General features: G+C 40.8%; 1 protein-coding gene and 1 pseudogene across 2 annotated transcripts in view; one reads left to right on the top strand and one right to left on the bottom strand.

The window, feature by feature from the left end:
• Positions 1-7,524: 7,524 nt before the first annotated feature.
• Positions 7,525-10,040, bottom strand: LOC145492127 (contactin-associated protein-like 2; annotated as a pseudogene). The gene is made up of 2 exons (XR_014049947.1): positions 9,169-10,040; positions 7,525-8,978 (listed from the first exon to the last, which is right to left on the bottom strand). The product of XR_014049947.1 is annotated as a contactin-associated protein-like 2 (transcript).
• A 448-nt stretch (positions 10,041-10,488) lies between these two features.
• The window catches only part of LOC145492123 (uncharacterized), an 11,155-nt gene continuing 3,224 nt past the window's right edge, over positions 10,489-18,419 (top strand). The window contains exons 1-7 of the mRNA XM_081471459.1: positions 10,489-11,405; positions 12,787-12,956; positions 13,825-14,077; positions 14,886-15,074; positions 16,170-16,718; positions 17,163-17,315; positions 18,293-18,419. The exon at positions 18,293-18,419 is cut by the window's right edge and continues 3,224 nt beyond it. Of these exons, the coding sequence (XP_081327585.1) occupies positions 11,192-11,405; positions 12,787-12,956; positions 13,825-14,077; positions 14,886-15,074; positions 16,170-16,718; positions 17,163-17,315; positions 18,293-18,419 (1,655 nt within the window). The 5' untranslated portion in view covers positions 10,489-11,191. The remainder of the gene's footprint in view (positions 11,406-12,786; positions 12,957-13,824; positions 14,078-14,885; positions 15,075-16,169; positions 16,719-17,162; positions 17,316-18,292) is intronic.

Raw genomic sequence — 18,419 nt, 5'->3', positions numbered from 1 at the left:
CATACATTATGTTAACGTATTGAGCATGCGTAAATGTTTTCCCGCCAAAGAAAAAGAAGAAACTTGGCCATTCTCGACCCAATGCAACCAGAACATATTGCAACACATACTGCTCCGTTGTCAGCCTTCCCCTTCTCGTTCCATTGGCGGACAATTTTTAGCAAAATTAAAGTCCTTCGTCGCTCAGTATTTTCGTCCGCCATACTGAATACTCTACGTTTAGAACATTTTCCGCTGGCCGACATACCCGACAGTATAAATTCTGAATTAAGTGCGACGCAAGTGCGACGTATGAATCCACAGTCGCATTTCTGCCGCATTTAATTGAATTGAATTCGACACGGCAGAAATGCGACGTATGAACCGGGCCTTACTCTGTTTAGAAACGACATGTGGTTATATTGTTGATCATGAAGGTTACATTTTGTTCTGTAACACTTGCAATGGATTTGTATCAAGCAATGTAATGCATTGTATTATGCGCCGTTAAGGATGAGAAAAACCCTGTTCGAATTGATGTTACTAGTTGTAAAACAGTTTAGTGATCAATTCGAAGTTATTTATTTTATTTAGCCCCTCGTTGTTTCCATTGTTGAGTCCAAATTCTGATATTTTGTCCGTTTTGTTTTCAATATTGTAGTCATTCCGAATGTAAAATATATTTTACGTTACAATGTAATTCCGTCGCGATCGAGTCCTCAACCGACAACATTCGCGACCGTCGAGGGACCGTCTAGTCGTTCGGTAAACATATTTGTAAATATAAGTCAAATTTGCGTTGAGTCTGTTTTATCTTCAGTCAGGCCATCATTGGGTAAATGTGTTTGTGTTTGATTCGTTTTAGTCTTGAAAATTCGTGGCGCCTTTCAGTAAATTAATATTAAGATGGCTTTTCGTTGATGGAAATAAACAACTTTTCGCCGTAAGTCCTTCATTTGTGATTGGTCCGAAATGAACGAACACCGATTCTTTCGCTCTGAATTCGTCTTGTGATCGGCAAAAAAAAACCTTGGGTGGCCCCGGTTGAGTTGGTTACACTGTAACTCATTTTCACAGGTATATCAACCCGGCCGTAAAAGGAAATCTCCTAGTCAGACATTATCGTATTCTAAAACAACTTGCTCGGAAATAAAATGCTATAGTAACTTTGTATTATTGAAAGGAGCCACTATTAACAATCTATACCCTTTCCAAATTTTTCATGTTGACTGGTTGAATACAATTAAGGTAAAATTCGAGGATATTCAAACATTTTTTTTATTAGTTTTAAGAGTGTGGATAAACTAGTAAACTATAATTATATTATTTTTTTATTATTGTTATTTTAGTTTTATATATTTTATAATATTTTTATTTTTGTTTTTTTATTTATTTTTCCTTGAATTCCAAAACATTCAATAAATCCACCCTTATTTAAAAAGAAATAAGGGAAGACAACATGATTTATTCAATTCTATACATAAAAGAGCTATTCCCAAAACTCCACAAAATACAATGAATCCGCCCTTATTTAAGAAGTTTTTGCTGAGAACCTACCTGCAGGATTATGTGCAGTTCATTATTTATAAGAACTTCTATGTGTTACGCCGCAAAATGTAATAATCGCCACAAAATGTAATAGTGCTTCTTTTGTATTTAACTGAGACCATCACAGCATTCCGTGTTCTGTGGTTGTGTGAAATCATTGTAATGAATTACATAACAATCACCTCAGTTTCTAAAGCTAGCGGAGACGCTAACGAACTTCCTTTAGTGTGTACAATAAACATTCAAATATATTTTGTGATGGGTAATGTGGATTCTGCGGAAGTATTGGTGCTACTTCTGTGTTTGATTAAGACTTTGCATTCTGTGGTTGTGTCATATCATGATTGTGGAAACAACAATCACCTCATTTTCAATGACTCGTAGAAAATTAACAAAGTTCCTTTCATATGAGGTACAAAAATATACAAAAAAATATCAAGCTTAAATGTTTTCCTCTATTCAGTGCAGTCCTAAGCGTAAAATTGAACAAAATACCTCACTTTTTTCACGTGGATACATGAATGATATTTAGGCTCACACTTTGCTGCTATATAAAGGCCATCTGATGCAAGCCATTTCATATCACTCCAGGATGTAGACAGCTACAAATCCGTGTCGTCAACTTAATAGCGAACCAATCAAGGGAGCTGCCTCATGTTATTTGAGTCCAATAATTCATGGTAAATGTAGCATAATCAGTGCTCGATGTATCGCCAATGTGAAACGACTAGGACTGGCAAAAGCCCGGAAAGATGTTTGCCACATGCGAAACAACTGCGACAATGCGGTGTCTGGTAAGAAATGCTTTGGTTCATTGTTAACATATACAAACACTTATTCCTACCTCAAGGAAAATGTAACTCTATTTTTAGGTTCAACGTTCCATTTTGATTTCATCTTTATCTTTTTTCTAGGAATAAAGAACGTGGCATTCTTTTTTAGCGCCGTAGCAACACAAGAAAATAGAAAACTCAAAAGCCATGCAACAAAAATCAAAGGCAGAGTAGACGATGAAGATAGCGGAGGAAAGCAATGACGAAACTGTGACTTCTAGTCAGGTGGCAGGTACTATTAGCCAAAAATGGATTGCTGAACATCGCTCTATAGTGGATAAAAAGCTCTCTCCGGCAGTAGTATATTGGATTGCGTTGACCACACCCAACGGGGTTCCTGCCAATCCCCTCACAGTCCATCGAACCCTTCACGAATGTGGGGTAGAAACGCTGGCACATCAGGTACGGCAAATTTTATCTCAGTCATATTTGATTTCATACAAAACGCTAAAAGATCACAAAAATGGCTTTATGCAGGATTTAATTCGCACCTCTTACCAATCAAGCTATCGAAACGAAGTGCATCAATTTATTGAAGAACCAGATGAAATCGATCTCGACGAGTGTGGAGTGGAGTTGGTTGTGAGAGTGGTTCTAGTGAAGCAGTCGTTTCAGCCTTCCTTGTCGGCAGCAATGTCCAAAATTGAAGACGCCAAATTGCAGATCGATCGATTTGGCTTCAATGGCGCTCGTGTGGACAATGCTGAAAACCGCGGCAAGAAAGAAGAACCCCAGAGATCATCGGGCAATCTACGGTATTGATAAATGACATCGGAATTTCCATGAAGAAGTCGTACTACGTACTTCATAGAGGGAAAATATACAAGAAAAAGCCAGCTTCCCGGTGTGCCTACCAGTACAATTGTGATCCGCGAGCATTTATCAATATCCTGGCCGCAAATGAACAATTTAAAGGACGCCTGCTCAAAGACATGAAGCGCGTAATCGATATACTCTCAGATCCTTACTGAGAAAGTTATTCGGCCAATCACCATCGACTATAATCTTATCGAGGTCCACGAAGGGCAGCGCTGGTCGATAAGAGAACGGCGTTTTCTCTAAGAAGTCATACAGGAAAGCATCATTGGAACTGTAACGCCCAGACCGTTTTGTCCTTATGACCCAAGACACCCCTGCAGCGCCAGTATTACAAAGAAATAGAAATACTAGTACTCCAAAACAGTCTGAACGAGAATGAGGTCGCCTCATTCTGCGAGGATTTTCTTAAACTGCTCAACTTCAACAAAACGAAGCACAAACACAAAGTACTATACCTAGCGGGACACTAACAACGGATCGAAAGACATGCATGTCTTTTCATGCCCGTTTTGGGTATCATTCATTACAGCGACGTGGCAATCTTTACCAAACAAAAAGTGTTCAACAAAGCGATGATATCCCACAACACTGAGGTAATATTCATTGACGAAGCGACTGAATCAAACCTTGACATGGACGACTGCAAAATACTCACACAGGGAGGCTAGGCGGCATATGAAGTGAAACACCGGACAGCCAAATACTTCATAAATCGTTGTCCAATGATCATAAGAGCGTAAAGAAAACTCCAATTCGAGCCGGAAAACCAACTGGCCATGGAAAGAAGACTTCGCAATTATTTTTTCAAGAGTCTGCAAAATCCGAAGAAGAGGGCTGCAGTTTGGTTAGGTAGCCACCCAATCGACTACATTGTTTGGGCAGCCGAAAGAGCACGCGACGACGAAGAAAGGAATAGTTGTGACGAAGAAGCTGAGGAAGATTGCTGTCAGTTGATGAGCGAAGGTCTGTTACCAGAATGTAACAAAGAGGCCTTGAGAACTTTGTCATTGGTAGAAGACGAGGGTTCCGAATTGGCGCAATTTGGAGGGAAGACGAGAACGCTAATGAAGTAACACAAGATGAAGAACAACCTGTTTGCGCCTTAGAAAAAGCGCTGCATAAGTGCGTACCCGATTCTCGGCGCCACAGACAGGTATTGCACCTTCTCCACCTGCTAGAGCAGCAAGAGAAAGAGAAGAGAGAACAAGAAGACTACTGGTACGACAAGAAAAAAGAAATCCTGATTTCAAAAGGTGTCTCCCCAGAAACTGAAGAACTACTTGTAGTTGGCCTTTGTTTTGAAATTTTTCTGGTCAATAAATCCGCCCTTTTTCTTAGCTCCTTCAACCATGTCCATGGGCAAATATTGATGGGTCATCGGCCGAGATCTCTTGACTTTTATGAATAAGAACACGCCCACAAACTTGGTGGCAAAAGACAAATCTGAAGGAGATACCGTGCCTGACGTTTCTTTGCACATCTTGATCATGCTCTCGAAACGAGGCAGGTTGTTCGAGACCACTTTTAGCAGTTCATCTAATGTAGCCGCATGTCCCTTTGACTCTAGAGTGTCGATGTCTAAGTCGTTGGTCCATTGAAGCCTCATCATTTTAGAAACTGTCTTGCGAGCCCTTTTCAAGTAGACCTCGTGGAATTTAGGTTGTACTATACTGAATCTGGGGCACCGAGTGTTCTACTAAAATCGACCAAGTCGGCAATGGAGTCCAAGTACGCTAGGCGACCGGCATGGCCCAAACCCCAATCACTTTGCATTGCATCGACATATCGAAACAGAAAGTCTAGTGAACTCAGGCTGAAATCAACCATGTTCCAATCATGATTTAACTCTTTTTCTTCATCTTCACAGCAAAACTTTAGATATTTGAAGCTCCTACGAACGATGTGTTGAGCTTGCCTGCTACTTTTGCACCCACCACCTTTTCCAGTTAGCCAGCTTTCAAATAGCTTTCCGATCGCACTTGAAATGTCAAACGACGGTAGCAAGTTGGTAGAGCGATAAGACGTTTCGCTTCTTTCTTCCCTGTCTTCTGGTTTGGCTGTGGTTTTGCAGTCGTCAGGCTTTGAATCAAGGTAATAAAACCAACCGTACTTGTTTCAACATGCTTTCTACGTCCTCTTTGAGTTTTAAATATAATGTTATCATAAGTTTGCACGGATATACATCTTACTACATGTCGTAACCGTCCGGTGCAAGCGACTTGTTTTCCCGCCATTTTTGACGAGCGCTTACTTTGCCGCCTTTTTACGGCAGCACGCTGTCATTGAAGGAATAATGACGGGGAATGTTTTTGATTGGGGTGCAAAGGAGGTTGCAAAGTAAGATGAAGAATTGTTATCTAGTAAATCAATTCCTACTTTTAACTCATCTTTTTCATTTCTGACTGGAAGTCGTTTCTCGTTCTTGCAAAATGGTGGAATATTGTTAAACTTGCTCCTAGTGGTGTCAGGGTGTTTTGTACATAGCATTAACTTTTCTCCATTGCATTCAAGCGACTTTTTCTTTTTTGCAGGCTCATGGAAGGAGGTCAGCTTGACTTCAAGTCAGCCATGAACAAATTACAAGGTAGGCAAAATGAAGCTGTACTCTTTTATTCTATAATTTTGCTTGAATAGTTTTCGCGTTTATCAGCATACGTGACAGAAAATTTCAGGGTTATTATTTACATTGCATTTTAGAGAGATTTTTAGCTAGTAAATATTACATACAACAAAGCACTCTTAGACCTAACAAGCGTAGGGATATATCTTCTGTGCTGATACCTCAAAAAGGGAACTAAATCATTTCAAAATCTTTAAAAAAGGTTTGTTCGTCTTTACAATTTTGTTCTATCACGTTCTTTCAGCTTGGCCTTGGTTAAAAGATGACCTTGATACCTGGATTGAAAGGTCAAACGTCAGTTCTTTATTTCATTCTATTCAGAAGTCAGCCTTTATTTCATTCTGTTCAGAAATCAGTCTTATCTTCTCTCCATTAGTTCGTTTTCTTTCTTTCGTTCGTTCGTTCGTTCGTTCGTTCGTTCGTTCTTTCGTTCGTTCGTTCGTTCGTTCGTTCTTTCATTCGTTCGTTCTTTCGTTCGTTCTTTCGGTCGGTCGGTCGGTCGATCGTTCTTTCGTTCGTTCGTTCTTTTGTCCGTTCGTTCCTTAGTTCGCTCGCAGGCTCGTCCGACCGTTCTGTCATACGTATATTCGCCAGGTTAAATTTGATGTTCTTTCTTTACAGGGTCCGCCTGATAAACTGGCTGTCATATTCGTGGATAACAGTGGTGTGGATATTATTTTAGAAATGTTTCCATTTGTCAGAGAACTTCTTTCTCGTGGAACTAAGGTAGTCTACTACTTAAACAGACGGCTTTAATGGGGCTAAATGTAATTTAGGCAAAGTTTGAGTGGAGCCAATGCTAGCCATCGGTCTCTCAGGGCGATGCAGAGTTTTGCAGGGCTGACGTGTTTTGCTTGCCAGCTGTGTGAGAACATGTAGTTAGCCTTTGAGTGCCTTTCGTGCCTGTTGAGTGCTTTTGCTTCCGCACCTCCCTCCCTTTTGCTGGCGACGGTAACTATATGGGGTGGTAAGTATCTCCACTGACTCTGTCAGTGTGATGGGGCCTGGTGGTTGCCGCTCTCAGGGTTGCCGTGGATACCTTCATGCTCTGCTCGAGGCTCATATCACGGCTCCACCATTCCTAAGGCACCTTTGCCAAGCTCCTCATTTGGAGATGAGGTTAAGTTTAAACCCGTGTCAGCAAACAAATGGAGAGAAGTTAACTTACTCTGTTCTCTTTTAGCTAAACATCATCATTTCTAAGAAAAACGTTAAAAACTAAACTTAAAGCACTCTTTGTGGTGTAATTGGTTTCTTTGTAGCTCGTTTTCAGGATATAACGAATCCCTCTCTATGCTTCTGTTAGTGACAATGTGTTATATAACGTGACACGTCTCAAATGTTTTCGCTCCTTGAGTGACATGCGTAGGTTCTTATGGCGGGTATCTCGTATCCAGCCCTGAATGACGTCACGCACAGTGAACTTCTTATCTTGACTGAGAAAGTAGCGGATTTATGTCCAGAAATAAGGTGAGTGAGTCGTAATATAACTGAGCCTTGGGCCCAACATATATCATCTTGTTGCTCAGTGAATTTTTAAGCACTTTGTAAGGAACATTTGTGCGGAAAATATATCTTTGGTTATAATTTATCCCTTAAATATGTTGCGGTTTTCGTGCCACTTTCCTACGTAACAATCTCCGTTGCTCTGCCTTCTTCTCCCACGTTCCTTTATTTTCGTCCACACTCATCCGCCCCACCCCCGCTCCCCCCCCCCCCGATACACATACATGAGAGCTGGCCACTTACGTTTCGCTTTGTTTTGAATTAGGACTGCATATAAGGGAGAGCAGTTAGTCCCTATGGAATCAGGGATTGGCTCAACTTGTTTGGACTATAGGTATGTTGATTTGATTTTATTCTCCTACCAAATTAAAATCAATATGGCTGCTTTATGTGATTTATAGGATCCTGAGATAAACAACAGGAAATTTAACCCAATACAATCATTTTCTTCAGTTCTTTGGTCCCGCCTAACATTATCCAAGCGACTCACTAATCGTCGGTGCTGTCATATCAAAGTTATTGTTCTTGTATTCTACTCGTGGGCTGTACCATAGCACCTCAATTTTCCCAGTGTGTGGTAGCCCTTCTCGTCAACACCTTGGAATACTCCTGTATCTCCAAACCTGAGCTCTTTGACTGGAAGTGTTGACTTATCAGTGAGAAGACCGCTGTCCTCGCGTCATGCAGCGTCATTCTTGTCGCTTGACTGGGATCTGCGCACGAGTTGGTCATTCTGCATGCGCACTTTACACTTCCAGACGACGCTCCGCCCCAGTACATCTTACTAGAATCACGTGACACCTATCAGCCAATGGGATTGGGAAACCATAACGCAGAGTCATAACACTCATACTTAATGAACTGTTCGCAGTTTAAAGGAACAGCAATAAGACTGGCTAGCTGGGATAGGCTTGCTCCTGAGTAGTAAATGCTGCGCGAGTATGAACCACGACGATCATATCCATCCACCAATGTTCTGCTTTCACTGTCGTGACTAACAACTGTCACGCCGACACCATTCTTCTCACTCATGTCACAGTAGGCTGTAAAGGGCGCAAGACCACCCGCGCCGTCAGGATCAATGACATAATATCCGCTAGAACTGCTGACGTGTTTCCGTATCACAGAACAAGAAGAAGGAGACTTGGATTTAACCTGAACACTTGCTTGTATAGAAGATAGAGCATTGGTCGCTTTACAGGTGTAAGATCCCTCGTGTGATTTCTTGACACTGGAAATGACAAGTGTGTTGTTTTGTAGAATACTGGAGTCTACAGGAAGTGACGGCTTTCCATCCTTCATCCACGTTACTGTTGGTTTCAGGCTACTCTCGGCCACACACGGCAGACGCACAGGTAACCCAATCAGAGCTGTCAGCTGCGCTGGAGGATGAACTTTAAATCGCAGACGAAAGAATATCATCAATTGAACTGTCGTTACCGCTCTTCCCAGAATATTCTCTGCTTTGCAGATATATATACCACCGTCCTTGCTTAACACGTTGTTGATTTTCAAGGCTCCTTTACCTACGATTGTTCTATCAGGTAAACTGCCGATCGATTTAGACCACGTGATACTAGGTCGCGGCTGGCCAGTTGCACTGCAGGCGATGTTGATAGTTTGTCCTTCCTCAGCCATTAGTTGATTGGGGGATATTGAAACCCGAGGAGCAACTGTTGAGGCACAATGTTAGAGTAATTAGTTAATTATGAATTGATGCTGCGTCCTCAATCAAGTAAAGGCAGTCGATGCCGTCGTGGACAATAATAGACACGGCTTATACATGACACTAACATTCTCAGATAATTTTGCGGGCACCTTCATGGAGATATGCTGTTTAAAGACAAGCTTTACAAAACTCACATTGCACTGGTAACTTTGCTGAGACGCTCACACTGCCCAACAGGTTTTCCGCTCTGCAGCTGTAAACTCCATCGTCTCCTGATTTCACGAAAGCGAACGATTTTCCCTACCCTATTTTTGACCTGACCAAAAATTCGATACCCTGTTTATGACAGTTGCGGCTGACACAGTTGCTCTAAACAAAAGTTGAACGGCTTTTGCTTATGGTCTTATCGATAATGATGAAAAAGTAGCTTCTTCTAAACAACATACCCAATTCAAGACTACAAAAACCATACCCTATTTAAGACCAAAATGGCCAAAATCGATACCCTATTTATGACCAAAACGGCTGAAAAACCATACCCTTTGGGGCCGCAGGTACCCATATAGCCCATATAAGGGAGTACCCCCCCCCCCGGGGGGAATTTACTAAACTGGTGAGATTATTGTACGTGCTCGCTGAAGAGGACTTGTCTGAAACAGTGATTAAATATCAGAAGGGAAAAACAGTATCATGTGGCATGAGACAGTTAGGTCAACTTAAATAGAAAGGTTAGATGCCTTAGTCGAGAGCACCATGGGGAACTTAAAGGAATTTTGTCTTGAGAAAGAAGGTTTTTCTGTTGTTGTTGTTGTTGGAGGGAAGACGAATTTCTTGTTGGTGGTTCTCCACAGGAATAAAACCTTGTTTTCCAGTCTTTTAACCGAGTCCGAGCATCAGCTTTAGACGTTGCTGTCGAGTTGTTGTTATGCGTAAAAAGAGGATGCTTTCCCAGCCGTTTTTGGTTGAATGCCAACATATTGAGCGAGATGGGCAATTGGAACAAAACCAATAGAAAGCTTTAACTTCCTTTGTGGTAATAGAGAGGTTAAGCATGACGTTAACGGCAGACGGCAAACGGCAAAGACAACTTCTTATTTTCAGTTCTTCGCTTCTAATCCATAAATAAAGCACACAAAAATGGAATAACGTCTCCTACTATTCATTGCATATACAAATAATGCCAATGATGCAAAAGGTGACGTCATGATGACGGTACCGGCTTCCCTACTGACATTTTATGATTACAATAATGATAATAATAATGATTTCATGCTTAAAAAGATAGACGAGCAACCAGGGTTGACATATTAAAACAATTAAAACGTTCTCTGGCTGAAAATTTTAAGTTAAAATAAGCTTTCGGCTGCCAACCTACAGCCTACAGCCTTTGATTACAATAATACTGAATGAGAACTGTGGTTTTGAAGGAAATAATTGAACACTGCATTACTCGTACATTCTTCAATACGTTATATAACAATTATGGAACTTGTAAAATATTGGAAAATGGCTTGCAGATTATTTACTTCCTCAATAAGGAAAAACTTTAGCCGTTAATAACGACTGTATTTATGTAAGGTACGAATTTTAAAAAATGAATTTTAAAAAGCATTTTGTGGTGTGCAAAATACAGAATCTGCCATAAACCATCTGTCGTACCGGCGTAGAGCGATATGTAGCTCAGCGTAGAGTACCACACCAGCCCATGGGGGGAGGGGGAGGGTGGATTGTGTGGAATGTTTGCATGAGGGGTAATCCGTGCAAGTAGAGTTTGCAATATGGATGCCATTCTCAGAATGCAACTTGCGTGGTTGAATAGGCGATAATTAGTTTGAATGCAATAATTAGAGATATCGCCGGAATGGAAGAACATGATATGTGTATGTAGAAGATCTCTTAGCTTTGCAGAATAGGATAAGGCGGTGTCCGGTTGCATTAAATTAAAAACATCAGCTAACCTTTTGAAAAGCATTTCTGTACATAGTGTACTAGCTCAATATACAATGAACTGAAAGACTGAGCCCTCTAAGGACTCTATATTCATGACATTATACCCAATTGCGTGACACGTTGCGTGATGTGACGATATATCGTGATCACTGTAAGCTATCACTCACTCATCATTCAGTGCTGCCTGTTATCACGAACGTTTCTCGGACAAAGAACGTTTGTAATGTTTTGACTGGCGTCTTATCTACTAATCTAGTACGTTGTAAAATGGCTGTTTCCAAATCCAACCCGGGACTTTGTAGCTCGCTAAATTTCGTAAGCTTGGTTATCTCCACTGTCACTCTATTACTACTTCTAGCAGGGTTTGTAAGAATCGAATTCAAACTGAACGATCAAGACGCAAAACTTGCTGGTGTTGAGCGACTCTGCACGGCTCGAACTCAAGACGTGTCGCAAGAAGATGGCATAGCTGATGTAAAGGGTAAGACAGATGACTTGTGTGTGGTTTGGCTGTGCAGCCTCCTCAAAAATTCTCTTTAATATCGGGAGAGATAAAGCCTAGAGTTACTGCGAAGTGAGTCGAAGAATACTCCTAGAACGAACTGTTATACTTTTGGCAGCCGGTTTTCCTCTTAGGGTCAGACGAGAACACGAACGCTAAAGGGCGATTTGAACGAAAAAGATCTCGTCTCAATCTCTCTTGGCTGAAACGTCTCCCCTTATAATCTCTGCCTGATATCGAGAGGAAAACAGACTGCCAGAAGTCAATAGAAATGTCTATTGTTATCCCAGTCGATAGTTTGCAAAACAGCGTTATTTATGCTCGTTCCAGACTCTCCGCACCCCGCATGAAGAACTCTCCAGTGGAGACAACAAATTGAACTTGACAACATATTTTTGTGCAGGTGACTTGGATTATCACACGGCAAATAATTGTACTTTGTTGGTGCACAAGGAAAGACTGTAGGATTTGTTCAAATTTCGCCATCGGGCCGGGCCTATTTGTTCTGTGTACCTTATTACATGAGATTTTCGAGACGCGTTTATTTGGCGATTTTCGGGTGCGCATATTTCGCGACACTTAAATTCCGCGATTTTGCGAAATTTTCTATTTTGAATCACTTTAACGTCGCGTTTTTGAGTAACACGCAATTAAATTCCTCGGCAATGTTACTGACGTTACTTAAACATGTCCTTGAATGTAGTAAACCGACTTTATCAAAAGTACAATAACGTCAAAAGTAACAAAAACGCAACGGCTGAACTATATGTCAACAGTAACATAATGTGAGTCACTTAATTTTCGCGTCGTGTTATGTTCGCTACACTTATTGTTTGCGTCACTTCCATTAATTTCGGGATTTTTTTTTAAATCGTGAAAGTCGCGAAATTAACGTGTTTCGAAAAATTTACGTAATAAGGTAAACAAATCCGGCCCGCCTAACTGGTTAAGCTTGTTGCGCAATCAGACCTAAAAGGAACGCGAAAACTGTAAACTACAGTTTTACACTCCACTCATTTTGTATCTTGAAGTTTGTGCGCGCTAAAAAGAGAAAGAGCAAATCCTAATCTAAAGGAGCTAAGTAGCCTCCCGCGCAACCGTCATTTGCAACGTCACGCAGCGCGCCCCCACTGGTAAGTGACGAGCGTTGCGTGACGACGCAAATGTGGACGATAGAACAAACAACAGAAACAATGCCCGCTAGCCCCAAAACAATAACAGCTGCTGCAGTGACGACAAATAGAATTACAAGCTTACGAGAGCTGCTACACTACTGTGTGGCTGTGTCAGAGATGCTCGCAGGGTACTAAGTATTGAGCAGCGTCAGCGTTTTATGAACATCCTGATCTTTTATTTCAAGGAAAGTCCAGTGAAACCATTAACAGAGTACGTCGTTCTGGAACTGGGCTTGCAACAAAGAGCAGTAACCAACAAACCAACGAACTGACTGAAATAAGAAACGAGATCAAGAAAAATTTGGAGAAGATGAGGGAAGAGAATACACGCGTTTGCAATTCACCTCTTGGCTCGGTAAGCAACCCTGATGCTGCGTTTGTTTTGGTCCCGATCTCAATTAGTTTTTCTATTTCTCTAACCTCGCCCCTGAAACGCAAAATACTCTCAAGGGAGCTACGTCAAGGTTTGCTCATCTTGGAAAGTTAAGCTGGAATTTTTCAAATTCGTTAATTGTACTCCGTAATCTTCTCCATCCTTAACCATCCTTGTTTCTTTATGGTTTATTATTATTTCTTTAGTATTTTTCTATCTCAGTAAACTATTATTTTCAGGTTTCCTTCAATGTAAAGGTAATTTTGTGCGTGGAGAAAATAACTCAAAATACTGTGACTGAGCTCCTTTAAACATCTTGGCTATCTTGACAGCTCGCTGGTATTCATCCTTGCAGATGTCATTGGTTAAATTTTGCCTCATTTGCATACGTAAGCTAGACACAAATTGGTTCCAAACAGTGACAGAGCTCGCGAAACTTAGTAACGGGTGAAGTGTTTTGCCCTTTGGGTGTAACATTATGGGAGATATTGGCCTTTAAAAACTGCACAATTTTTCTGGGTGGAAAAAGCGTCAATGAAGCTACATGTTCCTTGAAAGTTTTTCCAACCGGTCTTAAACCCGCGCCGCGAACTAAGTATTGAACTTGCGTTGCGCTCAAATTTCTTGGGACAGTAAATCATACCATGCCCTTTCAATAATCAGCGTTGATATTTTTTTTGTAGCCTATCAGAGAGTCAAACGCTCATGCAAAAGAAACAACTATTGTAAACAAAGATTCATCAATTTTCCTGGTTTGAGAGAGACAGGGTGCGAGTAAACTGTGTTGGCTAAGAACACGACAAAATAATCCAAAATTTAGTGATGGTGTTTGTTTGCATCGATATTCTAGATGTGTCTTCGTGGTCCTCCTGGGGAACCAGGCTTAAAGGGGGAAAAAGGAGACATGGGAAACAGCGGGGCCTCTGGGGTCCCAGGCTCTAAAGGTCAGAAAGGCGAAAGAGGAGCCCAGGGAACTCCAGGGATACCCGGTCAGTCGAAGACGCCTGATGACCCCCGGCGCGGGTTCCCGCAGGTCATTGTGTCTCCATCAATTTTAACAGTGAATGAAAACCAGACAGCTAGGTTTCACTGCACAGCGACTGGTAAGCACACTTTAAGTTTCCCATAATATCTGATAAATAAATTTAATTGCTGTATGATTGACGATTGGAGTCTTACACCAAAGTTGACGTTCGTTGTATTTTTCGACCGGCGAAGAGTGAAACAATAGCAAATGGAACAATAAAGATCTCTAGTTTAGTTATAGTTTAGTTATAGTAATCTCCAGTGCTCTGAGACTGGGAAGGATGAACTATAACGAACACAGTGCGCACGCACATTCCTCTTGGGTGCATTCGTTCCAAGAATCCGAGTTTATCCAAGACTGCGTCTGAAAACGTGATTGTGTTTTGACGGTCACGGCGGAACAGAGAAGTATTTAGACGAAATCCAATAGGAAATCGAGCAATTTCAGTTTTTAATGGACAAAAACCTTGTACCAGAATAACTTTAAGTATATTACAGTCCTTTTTGCATTTTCTGAAAGTTAAAGATATATAAACAGTTTCCTGAGATAACACCAAAAACAATTTCCCATGGGAAGTCGAGAATGCTGATAAATTTCAAAGGTCACAGAAATTGCGCAAATACAGATACAATTTCATTTTACTTTTATTTCACCAGTACTTTCAAGTGTTTAATATGAACTTCAAAATTTATTTTCGACATTTGGTGTTGTTAGCAATGATTTCTTTTGAGCAGATATTTGATAAAGTCGAACAGAAGTTTGCAATACAATACAAATAACATCGTTACAAAGTTTTTGTCCGCTTGTTTAGTTACCCGAACTTGTGGTGGATTTATTCTTAAAATCTTGTCAACTAATGTATTACTTTGACGTTTGAAACACAGGTGAGCCGAAACCTAATCTAGTGTGGCGTAAAGACGGAGAGATTCTAAGAAGTGGATACAAATATCGTGTGCTAAAAGATGGAGAGCTCACTGTCAAGCATGCCCAGTACAATGACAGTGGAGCTTACGAGTGTGTCGCGCGAACAAACTTGGCCCGAGTCGAGGCCTTCACGGAACTTGTGGTCAGAGGTGAGTTTTAAGAGAATGCCAGGGGGAAAGTTGTTCCATTCGCGGACATGATTCGATGCGTCACGTTATGGTTAGAAATACTGTGTGACAACTAGTGTGACGACCACTGGGTCTCCATAAAATGATGACAGAGGGCTTGTCGGGTTGGTTAGCGTTGAATGTTCTATTAAAAAAAAATAGTGTTTCGGCTGGTTTGTTTGATCATATATTACAACCAGCATCAAAGTTGATTGAAATGGTTAATTTAGAGAAAGTTTTCAAACACTCATCCGTTTCCATATAAAACTGTGGATCCATATTTAACGATAGCTTTATCCCGCAATGAAGCCGAAAGCAGTTTTTCCCAGTTCGTAGGACACAAAAAAATCCCAATCAACTCACAAGCTGTAACTGTTTGATCTTAACAGAATATAAACTAACAGTTATCCGCCGATTGGTAATCAACCAAAAAAACACTTGAATTGGACACTTGTATTTGTATTTGTATTTTTTCATTTCTCCACTTGACGACATAAATTCAATATTGTTAACAAATAAGTGCAGTGAAAAAGAAGTTGAAAGGTCAAAATAAAGTAAACTAATTAAATGCCCTTTAATTAATTGAACACATTTATTGTAGGATAAAAAGAAAACTAGTATAAGAGAGGAGAGAGTAAACACATAGTAAATAAATATATAATTTTAGAATTATTACTATCTAGCAAAGTGAAACTGGCCGAGGAAAGTGCTTTTTTAAACAGTTTTCTAGTTGGCTTATTCCGTAGAGACAAAGGAATGTCATTCCAATAATAGCATTCAATAATAGTAGACGAAAATTTTCTTATATTTACTCTAAAGGATTTTTGATACAGATGTTGTAAGGACGCACTTCGAGTAGCGTAAAATATGTTGCTCAGATACTAGAGACAGAATGAGATTCAAAGACTTTTTATCATTGGGTGGTCATAAAATAGTTGGCACATGTATAATTTAACATGTCAGGAACACTTCAACTAAATCAGTCAAAATGTATGACGCGACTTTGGTTTTCTTGCTACGAAATGTTGGACAGTGTACAGTTTTGTTCATGATGCTCCTTTGTAACTTCCTCTATAGCGACTCCTCGGATCAAGCCGTTATCTCAGCGGCCGATATACGTGTTAGAGGGAAACGACTTCACATTCCCATCGTGCATTGCGACGGGGTTTCCCTCACCGACCATCACGTGGTCTCGAGTGTTCCCCAGTCTCCCAGAGGAACGTAGCTTTTCAAGGACAGGAAATTTCACCATCGTTAACATCACCGCGGGTGATTCTGGGGTATACATGTGCAAGGCGACGAATTTCATTGGCAGCGCTCGAGAGATGATGCAGCTTGTTGTTCTGACAATGCCGCAATTTACTGTGAAACCGCCAAAGAATCATGTCGTAACCGCAGGCGACATACTCACTGTCAACTGCAGTGCAAAGGGAGACGGAACGCTGTTTGTCGTGTGGAGCCGCGAGTACGCAAAGCTTCCCGATCGGAGAGCGACTGTGCGCAAAGATGGAGCCTTGGTGATCACTCAAGTGGTCCCAAGGGATGCTGGGAAGTATGTTTGTACCGCAAATAGCGTGGGTGGCGCCATACAGATAACCGCTGACATGAACCTTGCTGTAATTCAGAGTAAGTGGAAAATTCAATTTCTATTTTTGTTTCCTTAAGTTGTAACCACGTGACCTCCTTAGTGTGAATTAATTGTCGAGTTAAAATTGGAATAATTTGAAATCACAAAATTTGTATGCCTTTGCTATCACGCAAAGCAACGCTAGCACTATTTTGGAAGACGTTATTTGCCACAAACTACATTTCTTCTTGTGTTTCTAGTGTTTTATTGACCGCTGATAACGTTTGCAATGGAATACCGTGGTAGTTTCCTTGACTCAACTTAGCACGTCAACCTAGACCAAATCTTCATTGTGTAATCGTTGTTTTACGTATAAACGATAGTGACCAATGTTTCTGAGTAGCTTCTGTCAACAATTAAATAATAACAACATCTTTCTTTCCAACGGTGTTTTCGAATCTAAATTTGTGAACTATGTTTTTTTTGTTGTGCGTGATTCTCAGAGGGCTTGAAAGAAGGCATTTGTCCCATACCCCTCCCGATTGATGCCTGTGAAGAGGAGACTAATGACGAATGTACTTTGGACTCTGATTGTTTTGGTGACATGAAGTGCTGTTCTGATTCCTGTCAGAAGTTGTGTGTTCAACCACCACAAAGTAAGACATACTCTTTTACATTTTTACCCTGTTAAGTTTCCACGTCAAAAATCGGTCAAGAATTCTGAGCCCGCGAGTTCTATGAAACATCATGCTCATTAACCTAACATGGACCTGTGACAACAAGGTCACGCGATATATCTCGTAACACTTGCAAGCATTGGAAATAAGAATTGAAATCGCTTCGAATTCGGTTACTTTCGCGCGGTAACAGTCATGCTGTAAGAAACGACAGATAGTCCGATGATTGGAAATATAATTCTGAAAATTAATAGAAATTAAAAATACATCATTGTCAGATTTACAGGATCACAATTTCGTGTTACAGGCGAAGACTTTACTTTCCCTATTTCCAGCACGTTCTCTGACAAAAACTTTACAGCCAGCAGACAAGTTATCCACAGTCACTGCACACCTTATTTATCATTCGGCGATTGGTTGTGGTCGCAGAGCATAATCTTTACGTTTAGTGGAAGGGAGGAGGGAAGGGGTGGATACTGGCCGGCTGAGACGCCATTTTGCAGTTTAGGGTTATGCTACGTAGGTTCGTTACCGCTGAAGGTCTGGATGGAATATAACTGATACTCGAGAGTTGTTCAAAATGTTAGCTGTCCGCTGAGAAAAGACATATTTTTTTATAGCTGACATATGATCATGAATTTGCAAAATTCACTGATTGCTGAAGAATTGCCAAAACTGTAACTGCTCAGTAAGATTCTAGAACCCGAATCCAGACCCTGATACCCTGCGTTTCCCATCTATAATCCCTGACCAGTTCAGCTAGCGAACAGATTTCTAAAGAAACAGAAACATTGGATGTCCCGCAACAGTCACTTACTATAAAAACATCCCTTGAAAATAGGATTGAATTCTCCCATCTAGTTATGTATGGAGAGAAGTAAGGAGCAGTAGGCAGAATTTGTTGTCTATTGCTGTACGGAAGCTTTATTTTGGATTTAATTTTGTTCTCTATCCAGCGAGGGGATGTGTTGATATATTTTACGCCGGCTACACTTCGAGTGGTGTGTACACCATAAACCCCGACAGAAAAACAGATTTTGAGGTATACTGCGATCTGGAGACTGACAGTGGAGGCTGGATTGT

Source organism: Orbicella franksi, chromosome 7 (assembly GCF_964199315.1).
Source record: "Orbicella franksi chromosome 7, jaOrbFran1.1, whole genome shotgun sequence".
NCBI lineage: Eukaryota > Metazoa > Cnidaria > Anthozoa > Scleractinia > Merulinidae > Orbicella > Orbicella franksi.
This window is presented reverse-complemented; position numbering and strand designations above follow the sequence as displayed.